The 15,658-nt window shown below is 35.9% G+C and overlaps 1 protein-coding gene across 1 annotated transcript in view; it reads left to right on the top strand.

The window, feature by feature from the left end:
• The window catches only part of SMC2 (structural maintenance of chromosomes 2), a 51,983-nt gene that overhangs the window by 10,047 nt on the left and 26,278 nt on the right, over window positions 1-15,658 (top strand). Inside the window, exons 8-14 of the mRNA XM_045579948.1 lie at window positions 528-761; window positions 1,183-1,332; window positions 10,388-10,621; window positions 12,026-12,185; window positions 12,657-12,774; window positions 13,623-13,761; window positions 14,252-14,371. Coding sequence (XP_045435904.1) covers window positions 528-761; window positions 1,183-1,332; window positions 10,388-10,621; window positions 12,026-12,185; window positions 12,657-12,774; window positions 13,623-13,761; window positions 14,252-14,371 — 1,155 coding nt within the window. The remainder of the gene's footprint in view (window positions 1-527; window positions 762-1,182; window positions 1,333-10,387; window positions 10,622-12,025; window positions 12,186-12,656; window positions 12,775-13,622; window positions 13,762-14,251; window positions 14,372-15,658) is intronic.

The raw sequence follows: 15,658 nt of genomic DNA, 5'->3' as shown, positions 1-15,658 counted from the left end.
AGGGTGCAGGCGGGGCTGAGGGGACCCCTGCCTCTCATTCCCCCCTACGCCACCCCTTGCAAGAATTTCATGCACCAGGCCTCTAGTTTTATATACTTGAGTATCTGCAGATTTTGATATCCACAGGGGGTCCTGGAATCAATCCCTTGCGAATAAAGAGGGATAACTAGACTATTGAAAAATATATTAATGTTGTATCATTGATAGTTGTATATGCTGTTTTTATAGACTTATGAACCCCAGTCTATGAATCTATATTCACATTTCTGTGTTAATCCCAACTGCCTGATTATGAATGAAAAGAAATAGCCACATAGGATTCACTAGACTTGTAATGTTATCTAAAAAGACATAGTTCTGATGTTATTTCAAGTTTTTTAAAATTTATAATCCATGATCAATTAGTCTAAGACAAAATTCTATTATGTCATGGGAAATTTTATACATGTTGCTGTAGTTTTATTCTTTCCAAGTTTGCTTAAAAATACGAATGCTGAATTATGTTTTATTGCTGATTTCTCTTTCAGGAAAGATCTTCCTACTTGGAGTATCAAAAAGTAATGAGGGAAATAGAACATTTGAGTCGTTTATATATTGCTTATCAGTTTTTGCTTGCTGAAGATACCAAAGAGCGCTCAGCTGAGGACTTAAAAGAAATGCAGGATAAAGTTCTAAAGCTTCAAGAGGAATTGTCTGAGAATGATAAAAAAATAAAAGCACTTACTCATGAAATAGAGGACTTGGAAAAAAGAAAAGATAAGGTTAGACATACATGTACGAACACATAATATATCCTGAACAAATACTACTAAATTATATACAATGGTTATTTAGGATTCACTAGGCATTGTCATTCTAATCTTTTAGAAAGTAATTTATGTACAAATCATATAAAAAAAAGATGACATGAACAAATTTTAAGTATTTTTTTAAAATATATTTTATTGATTATTTACAGAGAGAAAGGGAGAGAGATAGCTAGAAACGTCGATGAGAGAGAAACATCGACCAGCTGCCTCTTACACACCCCCTACCGGGGATGTGCCCACAACCAACGTACATGCCCTTGACCAGAATTGAACCCAGGACCTTTCAGTTCGCAGACGGACACTCTACCGCTGAGCCAAACCGGTTTCAGCAAATTTTAAGTATTTTGATTTAATTGTATATATTTGATTACAGGAAATTGGAGGTGTACTCCGATCTTTAGAAGATGCTCTTGCAGAAGCTCAGCGAGTTCATACTAAATCTCAAAGTGCCTTTGATCTCAAGAAGAAAAATCTGGCAGGCGAAGAAAACAAACGCAAAGAGCTGGAAAAAAATATGATTGAGGTAAGCAAATAAGCTTAATTTTATGTCACTAGTAATATACATTCTGTTTAAATTTACTGAGTGCTATGGACCAAGTGTACTTGTTTGGGTTGTGTGTGTACCAGAGGATAAAGTGACAAAAATGGACAATACCATCTGAGTCTTCATTCTAGTGAAAATGATAAAGAAAAATATAGCATGTTATATAGTGATAACTGATGTGGATAGAAAACAAAGCAGGAGAGAAGATTGGGAATATATGAGAGAGGGGTGCAATTTGGGCTTTTAAGTTGGGTAGCCATTGAAGATCTCATAGGGTTATAGCTCATTTAAGACCCAACGGATGTCAGAGAACCTTATGGATAAATTTGGAGGCTGTGGGGTAACATGGTCCAGGCAAAATAGGAATTTCCCCAGGGCCTAAGGTATTGAGAAAGCAAGGACATCAGTGTCCTTGGTTAGCACTAAGTAGTAGGAATGAGGAAAGGTAATGGGATTTCGGTTCACATGTAGTTTTATAAGGCAGTGTGTGAAGGACTTTGACCTATATTTCCAATGACATGGGAAGCTACTGGAGTTGTTGGTTGAACAGAAACATGACATTTCTTGTTTTAGTTGGACTACTTGTATTGTGTTTTTAAATTATATTTGTTTCAGGTGTACAGTATAAATATTAGACATTTATATAACTCATGAAGTATTCAGCTCAGTAAGTCTTGTACCCATCTGACAATATATACTTATTACAGTATTATTGATTATATTCTCTATGCTCTACAACCCTGTGACTATTTTTATAATTGCCAATTTGTGCTTCTTAATCCCTTCACCTTTTTCCCCCATCCTACAAACCCTCCTTCCATCTGGCAACTATGAGTTTGTTTCTGTTTTGTTTATTTTTTTAGATTCCAAATACAGGTGAAATCATATGGTATTTGTTTTTATCTGACTTAACTTGACTTAGCATAATACCCTCTAGTTCTATCTTAAATTGTAGCAAATGGCAAGATCTCATTCTTTTTATGGTTGAATAATACTTCATTAATATATATGTACCACATCTTGAGCCATCATCTACCAAGGGAAACTTGAGTTGCTTTCGTATCTTGGCTATTGTTAATAATGCTGCAGTGAACGTAGGGGTGTATATCTTTTTAAATAGGTGTTTTGGATTTCTTTGAATAAATACCCAGCAATGGTATTGCTGTGTCATATGTTAGTGAGGACTTTTTATACTGTTTTTCAAAGTGGCTGCACCAATTTACAATGCTGCTAACAGTGCACAAGGGTTCCCTTTTCTTCACATCCTTACCCAACATTTGTGTGTTGATTTATTGAAGATAGCCTAGGTGTGAGCTGATAACTCCATTTTTGATTTGCATATCTTTGATGACTAGTGACATTGAGTAGCTTTTTCATATGTCTATTGACAATCTGTATGTCTTTGGAGAAGTGTCTGTTCAGGTCCTCTGCCCATTTCTTAATTAGACTTGTTTGTGTTTTTGATATTGAGCTCTTTATAAATTTTGGATATTTATTAACTCCTACCATGCGATCAGATGTGTTCTTCCATTAGCAGATATGTTCTTCTATTCAATAGGTTTGTCTTTTCGTTTTGTTGATGGTTTCCTTTGCTGTGCAAAAGCTTTTTAGGTTAATGTAATTCTATTTATTCCATCTATTTCCCTTTCCTGAGGAGAAATAGATTAAAAAATATATATTGCTAAGATTGATGTCAAATAGTTTACTGCCTATACTTTCTTTTAGGTTGTGTGTCTTACATTTAAGTCTTCCATTGATTTTTAGTTTGTTCTTGTAGGTGATATAAGAATGTGTTCTAATTTGATTATTATTATATAATACTAGAGGCTCATACACAAAATTCGTGCACGGGTGGGGGTGTCCCCCTCAACCCATCCTGCACCCTCTCAATCCAGGACCCCTCAGGGGACATCCCTCTCACAATCCGGGATCACTGCTCCTAACTGCCCACCTGCCTGCCTAATTGCCCCTAACTGCCCCCCTCCTCTCCCCATGCTGGTCTGGTCACCAACTGCTCCTCCTGCCAGCCTAGTTGTCCCCAATGCCTTCCACCCCCCCAACCCCCACTGGCCTGGTTGCTCCTAACTGCCTCCCTCTGCTGACCTGGTTGCCCCTCACTGCATCCCCTGCCAGCCTGGTCATCCCATGCAGCCTCCTGTTCAGTTGTTTGGTTGCCCCTCACTCACCCCCCTGCCAGCTTGGTTGCCCCACACAGCCTGTTCTGTTGTCCATTCGGTTGCAATGGTCACTTAGGCATGTATATCCTATGTAATAAAGAGGAAATATGCTAATTGACCCTCATACCATCACAAAGCTGAGGCATCCACAGCCAATAAGGAGGGAATATGCTAATTGACTGTCCAGCCCTCAAAGATGGCAGCACCCACAGCACAAGATGGTGGCGCCCAAACCTCTCCGCCCCCTAGCCTCCCAGGGCTGGCCACAGGTGCAGGTAACCAGGGTCGGTTGAGGCTTGCACTGCCAGCTGTGGCAGCAGCAGAGTTGTGATGGGGAGTTGCCTTCTCTTGATCACCGGGTCGCCTCCTGCCCCTGAGGGCTCCTGGACTGTGAGAGCGGGCAGGCCGGGCTGAGGGACCCCTCCTCCAGTGCATGAATTTTCATAGACTGGGCCTCCTGTGTGTGTGTGTGTGTGTGTGTGTGTGTGTGTGTGTGTGTATAAATATAGATTATATATATAAAAATAAAATCTGGCCACTTAGTGTATATTGTATTTATTTGTCCACTTTTCCCAACACTGTTTATTGAAAACTGTCTTTATCCCATTGTATATTCTTGCCTCCTTGGTCATAGATTAATTGAACATATATGCCTGGATTTATTTCTGGTGTTCCTATTCTGTCCTATTTATGTGTGTCTCAGCATTGTACTAGTATCATGCTGTTTTCATTAATATACCCTTGTAGTATATTAGGTGTATCGGTAAATAATGTGGATATTGTAATCAAAGAAAACACAATAATTTCAATAGAAACATCAAAAGTGCTTTATTCAAAATAATGTCCATTACTAGCTACACATTTCCCCCATCTTTAAGGTAATTTGTGGATACTGTCCCAATAGAACTTTTCTTATTTTGAGGAAAACCATTCGGAGACCTAGTTTTCCACTTCTTATGTTTTGAAGTGCTGCTCAGAAAGTGCGAATGCCATGGATCAGAACAAGGAGTAATCTGAAGGAGCAAGTTATGGTGAATATGGCGGGTGGGTTAATACCCAGGCAAGATCTTTTAACGTGTCTTTACCTAGTTTTGAAGTGTGTGATGGTGCGTTATCATGAAGCAAAATTACTTTGCCTTGTCTTCTGGTTCATTCTGGTCATTTTACAATCAAAGCATAGTTCAAATTGATTATTTGTTGTCAGTAGTGGTCATTATTAATGGTTTCACCTTGTTTTAGAAGCTCTTAATACACCACACCTTACTGATCCCACCAAACACAGAGCATTGTCTTCTTTCCAAATCAATTTGGTCTTGCAGTTGATGTTGATGGTTGACCTGGATCAACCCATGATTTTGTGCATTTGGGATTCTCAAAAGAAATCCACTTTTCATTGCCAGTCACAATTCTATGCAAAAAACTTTCTTTCCTGATGTTTGTTGAAGCAACATTTTACTGAAGACTTTTTGGTTTTACATTTGTCTTTTGTTCAGTTTTTGGGGCACTCGTTTAAAATCTTTCCCATTGCTTGTAAACGATCGGAAATTGTTTGCTGAGCAATGTTTAATCTTTCTGCAAGTTGTTTTTGAGTTTGACATGCATCCTCACCCAATGCTTTTAGTTTTTGGTCTTCAGACTTTCAGTTGACCTGGACGTTCTTTGTCTTTCATATTGAAATCATCACTTTTAAAGCATTTAAGCCAGTGTTCACAAGTATCTTGAGATGGAGCATGTTTACCAAAAGTATTCAGCAGCACTTTTCTTCAAAATAAAGTAATTAATTAAAACATCCCACAAATGCTTTTTTTGGGCCACAAATTCGACAATTTATAGGCATAAAAATGTCTATGATGTTAACACCTTTTGACATGAAGTTTTGATGGTTGCTGTCAGTACAACAAAATAGCATACATATCAAATCGCATATATATCAACATATGTGTAACTCCATCTATAGAAAAAATATGCATTATTAAGTAGTATACCTAGTAGTTTCATATCAGGTGGCTTAATACCTCCAACTTTGTTCTTTCTCAAGATTACTTTGGCTATTTGATGCCTTTTTTGGTTCACATAATTTTAGGATTATTCTAGTTTTGTTTAAAATGCCATTGGAGCCAAGACCGGTTTGGCTCAATGGATAGAGCGTCGGCTTGGGGACTGAAGGGTCCCGGGTTCGATTCCGGTCAAGGGCATGTACCTTGGTTGCGGGCATATCCCCAGTAGGGGGTGTGCAAGAGGCAGCTGATCGATGACTCTCTCATCGATGTTTTTAACTCTCTATCTCTCTCCATTCCTCTCTGTACAAAATCAATAAAAAAAATAAAATGCCATTGGAATTTTGATAGAGATTTCACTGAATCTGTAGATTGCTTGCAATAATAAGTTCATTTTAATGATGTTCCATGAGCACAGTATTCCATTTATTTGTCTATTTTTTTTCTTTTATTTCTTTCTTCGGTGTCAGTTTTCTGACTACAGGTCATTTATCTACTTGGTTAAATTTACTCCTGATTTGTGTGTGTGGGGGGGGGGGGGGTTGTTTTTTTTTTTTACAGAATTGTAAATGGGATTGTGTTTTTAATTTTTCTTATAGTTCATTATGGTGTATAAAAATACAATCAGTTTCTGAATATTAATCTTGTACTGAATTAATTTATTCAAATAGTTTTTTGGTGGAATCTTTAAGGTTCTTCATAGAATCATGTCATCTGCAAATAATGACAGCTTAATTTTTTCATTTCTAACTTGGATGCTTTGTATTTTTTCTTGACTAATTGATCTGGCTAGTGTTTCCAATACTATCTATATACGTATGTCTAAGCTCTATATACATATGTATAAGCAACCATTACAACAGAACAACCAGAATGACAGGTCGCTGTGACACACAGTGAGCAGGCAGCAGGTGAGCAGTTAGGAGCAAGCAGGCAGGTGAGCAGTTAAGAGCAAGCTGTCCCTGGTTTTGAGAGTGATGTCCGACTGCTAGATGTTCTATGTTCGACTGCAGGGATTGAGCTTAAACCAGCAATTGGCCTTCCCCAAGGGGTCCCAGATTGTGACAGGGCACAGGCTGGGCTAAGGGGCCTCCCCCATGCACTAATTTCATGCACTGGGCCTCTAGTGTTGAATAGAAATGGTGAAAGAGTGGGCACCCTTATTTTATTCATGATTTTAGAGGGAAAACTTGTGGAGTATGATTTAGCTGTGGGCTTATCTTAGGTGGCATTTATAATGTTAAGGTATGGTTCCTCTATCCCCACATTTCTGAGAGTTTTTAAATAGATGTTGGAATATATCAAATGCTTTTGCTGTATCTGTTGATTTGATCATCTGATTTTTAACCTTCAATTTGTTTATGTGGTATATCACATTAGTTATGTGGTATATCAACCTTGTTTCAGGAATAAATTCCACTTGATTATGTTGTATGATCTTTTTAAAGTATTGCTGAATTCGGTTTGCTAATATTTTGTTAAGAATTTTTGCATCTAAGTTCATCAGAGAGATTGGTTTATAATTTTAATTACTGATTCAAATTCATTAATATTTACAGATCTGTTCAGAAATTCTGTTTCTTAAAGAAACAGAATGTCTAATTTGCTTGCAAATAACTGTGATACTTTCTTTTAATCTTTTTATTTCTGTGGTGGTGTCACTTTCACTTGTGATTTTATTAATTTGGGTCCTCTTTTTCTTAAGTCTGGCTAAAGGTTTATCAATTTTATCTTTTTACAGAAGCAAATCTTGGTTTCATTAATTTTTTTAAAGACTACTTTATTTCCACTCTGATATTTTTTATTTCCTTCCTTCTACTTGCTTTGTGGTTTGTTTGATGCTTTTTCTGTTTTCTTTAGTTGTAAGGTTAGATTGTTTACTAGAGATTTTTGTGAGGTAGGCTTGTATTGATGTGGCTTTCCGTCTTACAACTGCATTGGCTATATTCCATAAATTTTAGCTCATTGTGCTTTCATTTTCATTTGTTTTAAGGTACCTAGATTTCTTCCTTGATCTTGTTAACTCATTTATTGTTTAGAGCATGTTATTTAGCCTCCATGTGTTGGTTTTTTAATTGATTTCTGATTTCATACCATGTGGTCAGAAAAATATGCTTTTTATGATTTCAGTCTTTTAAGTTTATTGAGCCCTGTTTTGTGTACTAATGTGTAGTCTATCCTAGAAAATGTTTCATATTCACATAAAAAGAATATATTTTGCTGCTCTTGGATCAAATATTCTAAAAGTATTAATTAAATCAATCTGATCTAATGTGTCGTTTAAGGCCATTTTTCCTTGTTGATTTTCTCTCTGGATGATCTATGCATTGATGTCAATGAGGTGTTAAAGTTCCCACTGTTACTGTATTACTGTCATTGTTTCCCTTTATGTCCATCAATATTTGCTTTATATATTTAGGTGCTTCTATGTTGGGTGTGTATATGTTTACAAGAGTTATATCCCCTTATGTATGGCTGACTTCCACTAGTGTTGCATTTGGCACCTTTTGATGGACACCACATTGGGGGCTCAAGCTTGCTGCCACTTGTGCCAGATTTTTGTTAGTTGAAGCTATATTCCAAACCTGCTTATGCCAGAGTTGGGGCCATCTGATGAGAGAGTGGTCACCACTTTGTGTGGTTGGAATAAACAATAGGTACCGAGCACACCAAGTCTTATTTGGAATTTGTGTACCTTTGAAAGATTTTAGGGAAGTCCACAACTCAAGCTTAGGCAGGTTCCTTCTGTCTAGGAGCTACTGGAAGAGATTCTGCCAGGTGGGTGAATTGGGTGCACTGGGTCTCAGGGAATTACTAGGGTGAATGGTGTTAGGTTAATGAAGAGCTCAGATTAGATTAATGAAGAGCTCAGATTGGTGTCTGCCTGCACTGGGAAGTTAGAGGGTGGAGGACTCAACACAGGAACAGTAGCACCTGCCAGCACTTTCCTCTGGGAGAGAGCTGTCCCTGCCCTTCCAGCCCTTGCCCTGAAGCTAGTTCTTCCCTGTGTGTTTCTTGGCTTTTTGAGATGCTGTGTTGGGGCTCAGAGCTAGATTGTGAGTGAGTCTATGTCCAGGCCCTCTAAGACTTGCAGTGAGTAGGACTCCAGTACACACACACCCGTTTCTTTTATATACAATGCCCATTGGTTTCCACATCGTTGTTATGGGGACTCCTCTTCCTGGCATTGGAGCTCTAGGCTGGGGAATGTGAAGCTGAGATAGGCCTCCTGATTCTTAATTACCAGCATTTGAGACCTGCCTGTTCTGTTTTTCTGCCCTTTCTACCAGTCCCAGCATGGCTGAGATGTTGAATCCAGGTTAAAAATACAAATCAAAGTACATATGTTGGCATTTCCCAAATTCTTCACTTCTTTTCTGCATTCTAGACTCAGGGAAGCTAGATAAATTCTAGACTCATTTGTCTAGCTGCTTAATTGATAGTTTTACAAGGATGGCTAACAAAGTCTAAAATTTAACATATCCAAAATAAAACTCTTAAATTTACTTCACTTACCCAAACCTGCCTATATTACTGAATTTTTCTTTTACTGGTAAAGGACACCACTAGTAACCTAATGGTTTTGTCCAGGAATTATAGGATCCTCCTGGATTTCCCTTTTTCTCTCAAATCCTGCATCTAATCCATCAGCAAATTCTGTTGCATTTTTCATCACCACCATCACCTCCCATGAGGGATACTGCAATAGTGTCCTTATTAGTTGTCCCTCCTGCTCTATAGTCTGTTCTTTACAAAAGCTAAAATACAAATTGGATTACATCATTCTTGTTCTTAAAACCTTTCAGTGGTTTCAAAGTTACAAGTATAATTAAATCCAAATCTTGACCTTGTTTTACAACTCTGTGTGGTCTAATTTCTGGCTCCTTCACAGTTCCTACTAGAATACCATGGCCATTTTATTTCAGTTAGGCTTCTGCTCAAATGTTATCACAAAAAGACCTCCTGTCATTCTTCTTAAAACAATAGCTCCCCTTAACTTTCCATCCCTTTGCTTTGTTTGCTTACTATGTCTTCCACCCTAACATACAGGCTCCCTAAGAAGTCTAAAACAATACATCATTTTATTTGGTACACAGTAAATATCTGGTAAATATTTATTCAATCATGAATTAAACAGGTGGGCCAAAATTTCTGGTCACTTTCATATAAACAATATAGTTATATTTTTTAGGGCTGGTATCTTGAATAGTGCTCGATTAATAAAACTTAAAAAGGTGTTAAAAGTAATGCTGCCCCACAATTATTTAATGCTTAAATTTTATGGCCTTTAATAGTTTATAAATATATTCTAAAAATTTTCTAATTATAGATTTTAGAGAGGGAGAGAGCTAAACACTGTTTTGTTGCTCATTTTATTTACGCATTTATTGGATGATTCATGTATATACCATGACCTGGGATCAAACCTACAACCTTGGCGTATTGGGATAATCTTTTACCCAACTGAACTACCAGGCCAGGGTCTAAAAATATGTTTATATACATGTTCTTAATCCTAAAATCTCTACTTTTAAAATTGGTGTAGGTTGGCTATTTTAATTATTTAGATTTAGAAACTGTTTTTTCAAGTGGTTTAAATTTGCAATTATGTTTCAGCTCATATCTTAGATTTGACTATAACATGAAAGTATTTCTAAAAGAATAAGAAGCACATTTATCTTAAAAACAGCAAATTTAAAATGGGAATCGAGTGTTTAAATTATTTGATTTAAGGTGACAGTATTTTCCTTGTAACCATGCCACCTTCAAATTGCAGTGAAATTTGATGACATAGTGTATATGTGTATAAGATGTTTCTCCTAAAATATGACACTTTCCATTCTGAAATTTTTCCTAAAGGATTCTAAAACTTTAGCAGCAAAGGAAAAAGAGGTTAAGAAGATAACAGATGGGCTGAACACCCTTCAAGAAGCAAGTAATAAAGACGCTGAAGCTTTGGCTGCTGCACAACAGCACTTCAATGCTGTTTCTGCTGGCCTGTCCAGTAACGAAGATGGAGCAGAAGCAACTCTTGCTGGTCAAATGATGGCCTGTAAAAATGATATAAGTAAAGCTCAGACAGAAGCCAAACAGGTAAATATAAACATTAAGCACTATGTAATTACTTTTTTGTTTTGTTTGAGAAGATGCTTCACATTTATGCTTTGTTAAAAAATAATCAGATCAGTGTCAAGGAACTTACTTTTTTCTGCCATTTTATAGCATTTGCAATAATGAAATTCTAATATGTGGATTGCTAAATGTTGATAGTTTAAAGACGCTTTAAAACAATACCTTTATAGGTTAATTGAAATTGTTAGTGCAATGAATATTTTGTTTCCAGCACTATGTGGAATATTTGAGGTTAGTCAATTTTATATATATATTTTTGCTATTTTTACTGGTATCATAAACTTAAAGTACTAAGCTTTAACAGGAACAGAAAAGCATCCTCTCCATTTCTATGCTAACCACCTATTTCTTAAAATCTTGGTTCTAAAACATGACAACATAGTCTTTGGAAGGATCTCTACTTCCCACCTACCCCCATTCTAGTCTTTGGTTTTCCTACTCAGACAAGCCTTTGAAAATTATGAAATCAATCTATTAGAATGGTTTTCAAACTTGTTTAGATAGTTGTACAACTCTTAAAATCCTGTCAATACTTTTGATAGCAGAAAGAAAAAAAAATTATATATACACATTTTTTGTAATGGAAGACTCAACTCTGAAAATATATATGGACATGTGTATTTGTGTATTAACCAATTCAAGTTTTTCTATTACCTATTTGCCACTTTTTTATACAACAAAGATGGTCACAAAATATTTAAAAAATCAATAGCCCCCCAAAAATGTTAAAATCCTCTTAGTTTTCCTATAAATTTATTTGATGGGGAAAAGCCCATTGTTATGCAGTTTTAGAGGGAGGGTATATCGATACAGACCTTAGAATACTACATGGTTTTAAGGAATAGTGTTCAATTATATAAACTAGCATTTAAATATCAGACTCTACATTTAAATTGCTGTCAATTTAGTTTCCCTTTTTCTATGTAATATTTCTCATTGCTCAGTCCAGCTTCTCTTGTTAAACATTCACAAATATACATTAGTACAATCTAAGTGGGAAGGAAGAGAACTAGTTAGGATTTCCAGCTTTCTGTTGTGTTTTTAACCAGTTAATGACAGGTATTTTATATAATTTGAACTAATTCATTTCATATTTTATATAATTTGAACTAATTCATTTCATATTTTATAAGTATTAAAAATAGGGATTTAAATTGCAAGTTATTTAATGGTTTATGTTAAACACATTAGTTTTTACTCTGAGTAGTTTGTTTGTGGTTGTTTTTTTTTGAGGAGAAAATGTTGGGAAATGATTGCTCTTTTGGGATACTAATCCAAGTGGCCAACAGTTGCCTTTTCAAGGCTGATTCTTTTAAACCAATCTGAACTATCTGTCTCAGATGGTCTGTTACATTTTTCATGTAGGCTCAGATGAAATTGAAACATGCCCAACAAGAATTAAAGACTAAACAAGCTGAAGTTAAGAAGATGGATAGTGGCTACAGGAAGGATCAAGAAGCTTTAGAGGCTGTGAAGAAGCTTAAAGAAAAACTTGAAGCCGAAATAAAAAAGCTAAATTATGAAGGTTTGCCTTTACAGACATACTATTAGACCATTAGTAGGTAGTGGTGATTGGTGAAATGAACTTAAAGAAATAGCAAGCAGGAAATTTTTGTCCTATTAGTATTAATGTTTACAAATATAGTCACAAAAATATCTAACTATAACATAGTGCTTTGAATTTTTGAAGACTCACTACTCAGGATTTTCTGCTCCAATCACTGCCCTGACACTTGAAAACTCAAAAATGTATTTGTACTTCAGTAGGCATTCAATTCATTTGTTATTTTTTGAAATAGAAATTGTATTATTTGCCAGAAATGTCTACTTGACATGATAGAAATTTGAATGTTAAGCATGCTATTTATTTCTTATCAGAAATTTGTATTTTGCTTCTAGAAATGCTTTGGAAATAGAAATTAGAAATTACAAATATTTTCCTTAAAACAGAATATTTTAAGATTTGGTTTTAATTTACTTATGATTTACTATTTAGAAAACAAGGAGGAAAGCCTTCTGGAAAAGCGTAGGCAGCTGTCACGTGATATCAGTAGATTGAAAGAAACATATGAAGCTCTCTTGGCCAGATTTCCCAATCTTCAGTTTGCCTACAGGTATGAGATTTAAATCTTGAATTTTAGCATAATAAAAACCAAGATCCATTTTTATTTTGGCTGGAAGGCAGTCTGAAAATTTCATGGACATTAAGATTTTTGTATGAAAACTATTATAAACTGCTTTACCTTAATTGCTATTTTTTTCTTAAATGTTTATTGAAATGTTTCAGGTGTGGGCAGGGGAAGTTCTTTCTTGTAAGATTTTTTTTTTAAATATATTTTATTGATTTTGTACAAGGAGGAAGGGAGAGAGATAGAGTTAGAAACATGGATGAGAGAAAGTCATCGATCAGCTGCCTCTTGCACACCCCCTACTGGGGATATGCCCGCAACAAAGGTACATGCCCTTGACCGGAATCGAACCCGGGACCCTTCAGTCCCCAAGCCCACACTCTATCCATTGAGCCAAACCGGTGTCGGCTCTTGTAAGATTTAATGGCTATTCATGCTACCTATCTTGAAACCAAAATGAGGGAATTTAATCTCATTCCAAAGTTTCTTTAAAGTTTTTCTATCATTAATGATAAATATCCACATTAACATTTTACAATTTGACTTCCTCATAGGAGTTTTTCATAGAATTTGTGGTAATTTATGTATTACAAAGATTAGAAAGTCAAAGGTTTTTTGTTACATGGAAACAATATCTACTAAAAGGGCTTTTGATTGATTTAAAAACAATAGCTGGGTAGGCATCTGGGACATTTTCCAGTTTTTGTTTTGTTAAATCTTTGATTCTTTCAATTTAATGTGTTGTCAGAAAGAGCTCCTGAGTATTACTTATATGTATAATTTTTTTCTATTTTCTTATCTAAAATTGACTTTGGTCATCTTTTCCATTTTAGGGATCCAGAGAAGAACTGGAATAGAAATTGTGTGAAAGGACTTGTAGCTTCTTTGATCAGTGTGAAGGATACCTCTGCAACCACTGCTTTAGAATTGGTGGCTGGGGAACGACTCTACAATGTTGTAGTAGACACAGAGGTAAATTGATTTTAATAAAGGAAATTTGTAATTGCTGTTCAGCTTGAAAATCATGTGCTGCTAGAAGATTTGGGTACTTTGTTATAAGCTTCTTCCAGGACTGCTTATTTTTACAAGTTAAAACTTTTCAGTTAATGACGTTTTTAGTATATTACTTATTATATTTGATTAGAGGCCTGTTGCACGAAAATTAGTGCAAGGGGCTCGGCCCTCAAAGCCCCAGCAGCCTCGAGTCATTCTACTGTTTGGTCTAATTAGCATATTAGCTCTTTATTATATTGGATTTAGGTGTATTTCAGAGGAACTCTCAAGTTCACTCGGGTATCCAGAATGTATATTATCAGCCTTAGACTTTTAATTGTTCAGGATAGTAGGCACTAAACATTTATTTGATTGTGGATTCCTAAAGGTGCAATCTTTCCATTCAAATGTTTTCTGCTATCATTGATAACATACATGCATCTTTTATTTCCCATGCACTGTGTTTTAGATTACTGGAAAAAAGCTACTAGAAAAGGGGGAATTGAAGCGTCGATACACTATAATTCCACTCAATAAAATTTCAGCCACGTGTATTGCTCCAGAAACCCTGAGGGTCGCTCAGAATCTTGTAAGTCTTACTTAAGTATTTTATCTCTATCTTTAAAATTAGAGAACATTAATTTTGGCAGACTTAATATATGCAGAATTACAATTTTTGCTACAATGTTTTAAAAATTAAGGTACAAAAAAAATTGTGTTTCAAATTTGTAGTATAAGAATCTCTTTAACCCTTAAGTCAAGTTATATAACTATCAGGTGTTAGTAAAAACAGTGCTCTCCCCATTAAAGAACCCTATATAAGGCCTTGGTCCTATGAGATTATAATAGAGCTTTAAAAATTTTAAGGCTTAGTGAAGTCCTAGCCTTAGTAATATCATAGCACATATTACACAAGTACTTAACCCTTGTGTTACAGTTGCCTACAGTATTTCATACAGTAACATGCTGGACAGGTTTGTAGCCTAGAAGCTCTAGGGCAACAATTTGTTACTCCTAAGTATGTCTATTTGGTAAAAAATATTTTAGGCTTGTTAAGAAAGAAGTTACCCTTTGTAAAAGATACTTTCATTTGTAAGGGTGTAGAGGGGAGTCACATTACGTCTAAAAACTCTAATCATATCAATTCAGAAGACAAGGAAAATCTACATAGCAACCTTACCTTTGTTTACTGTGCTTTTTCTGGTATCTTACTCTTTCCCACCCCAATATCGTTTGCCTTGCACTGAAGATGACATTTAAGGTGCTGGCTTCACTTTTTGAGGAGTCAGTTTCCCCAGGTCTCTTTCATGTAAAAAAATAGTTTGTTATTAAACTTTTTGTTACATTATTAAGCATGTTATTAAACTTTTGTTTTTCTCCTGTTAATTTTTCCCCTTCCCCCCTGTAGGAATGTCTCAGCTAAGAACCAGAAAAGTGAAGGGAAAACTATTTTTCCTCCCCTACAGATCAGTAGGCTAGTTGTGTAATAGGCTATACCATCTAGGTTTGTGTTAAGTACAATCTGATAGCAGTCGCCAACCTTTCTGACCTCACGGGAGATCAGTGGTCCTCCGACCATCGGTTGGCGACCGCTGTCTATGATGTTTGAACAGTGATGAAATCATGAAACAGTGCATTTCTTAGAACATATCCCCATCATTAAGTGGCTCTTGATTGTATTGAATTTCTGTTTTCTGAATAATTAGAATTATAGTTTACTAATACCAGAATTCTTCAGTTTTTTTTCATGCTAGGCACATGTAAACTGTCCACAGCAAGAACCGTACGGAAGGTGTCTGTTGATCTTTCAGAGACGCTTCTCTGTTAGAGTTCTTCTAAGTTGCCTTTCAATCTGTGGACGTACAAAACACAGGGC

This window comes from Pipistrellus kuhlii, unplaced genomic scaffold (assembly GCF_014108245.1).
Source record: "Pipistrellus kuhlii isolate mPipKuh1 unplaced genomic scaffold, mPipKuh1.p scaffold_m20_p_12, whole genome shotgun sequence".
NCBI lineage: Eukaryota > Metazoa > Chordata > Mammalia > Chiroptera > Vespertilionidae > Pipistrellus > Pipistrellus kuhlii.
This window is presented reverse-complemented; position numbering and strand designations above follow the sequence as displayed.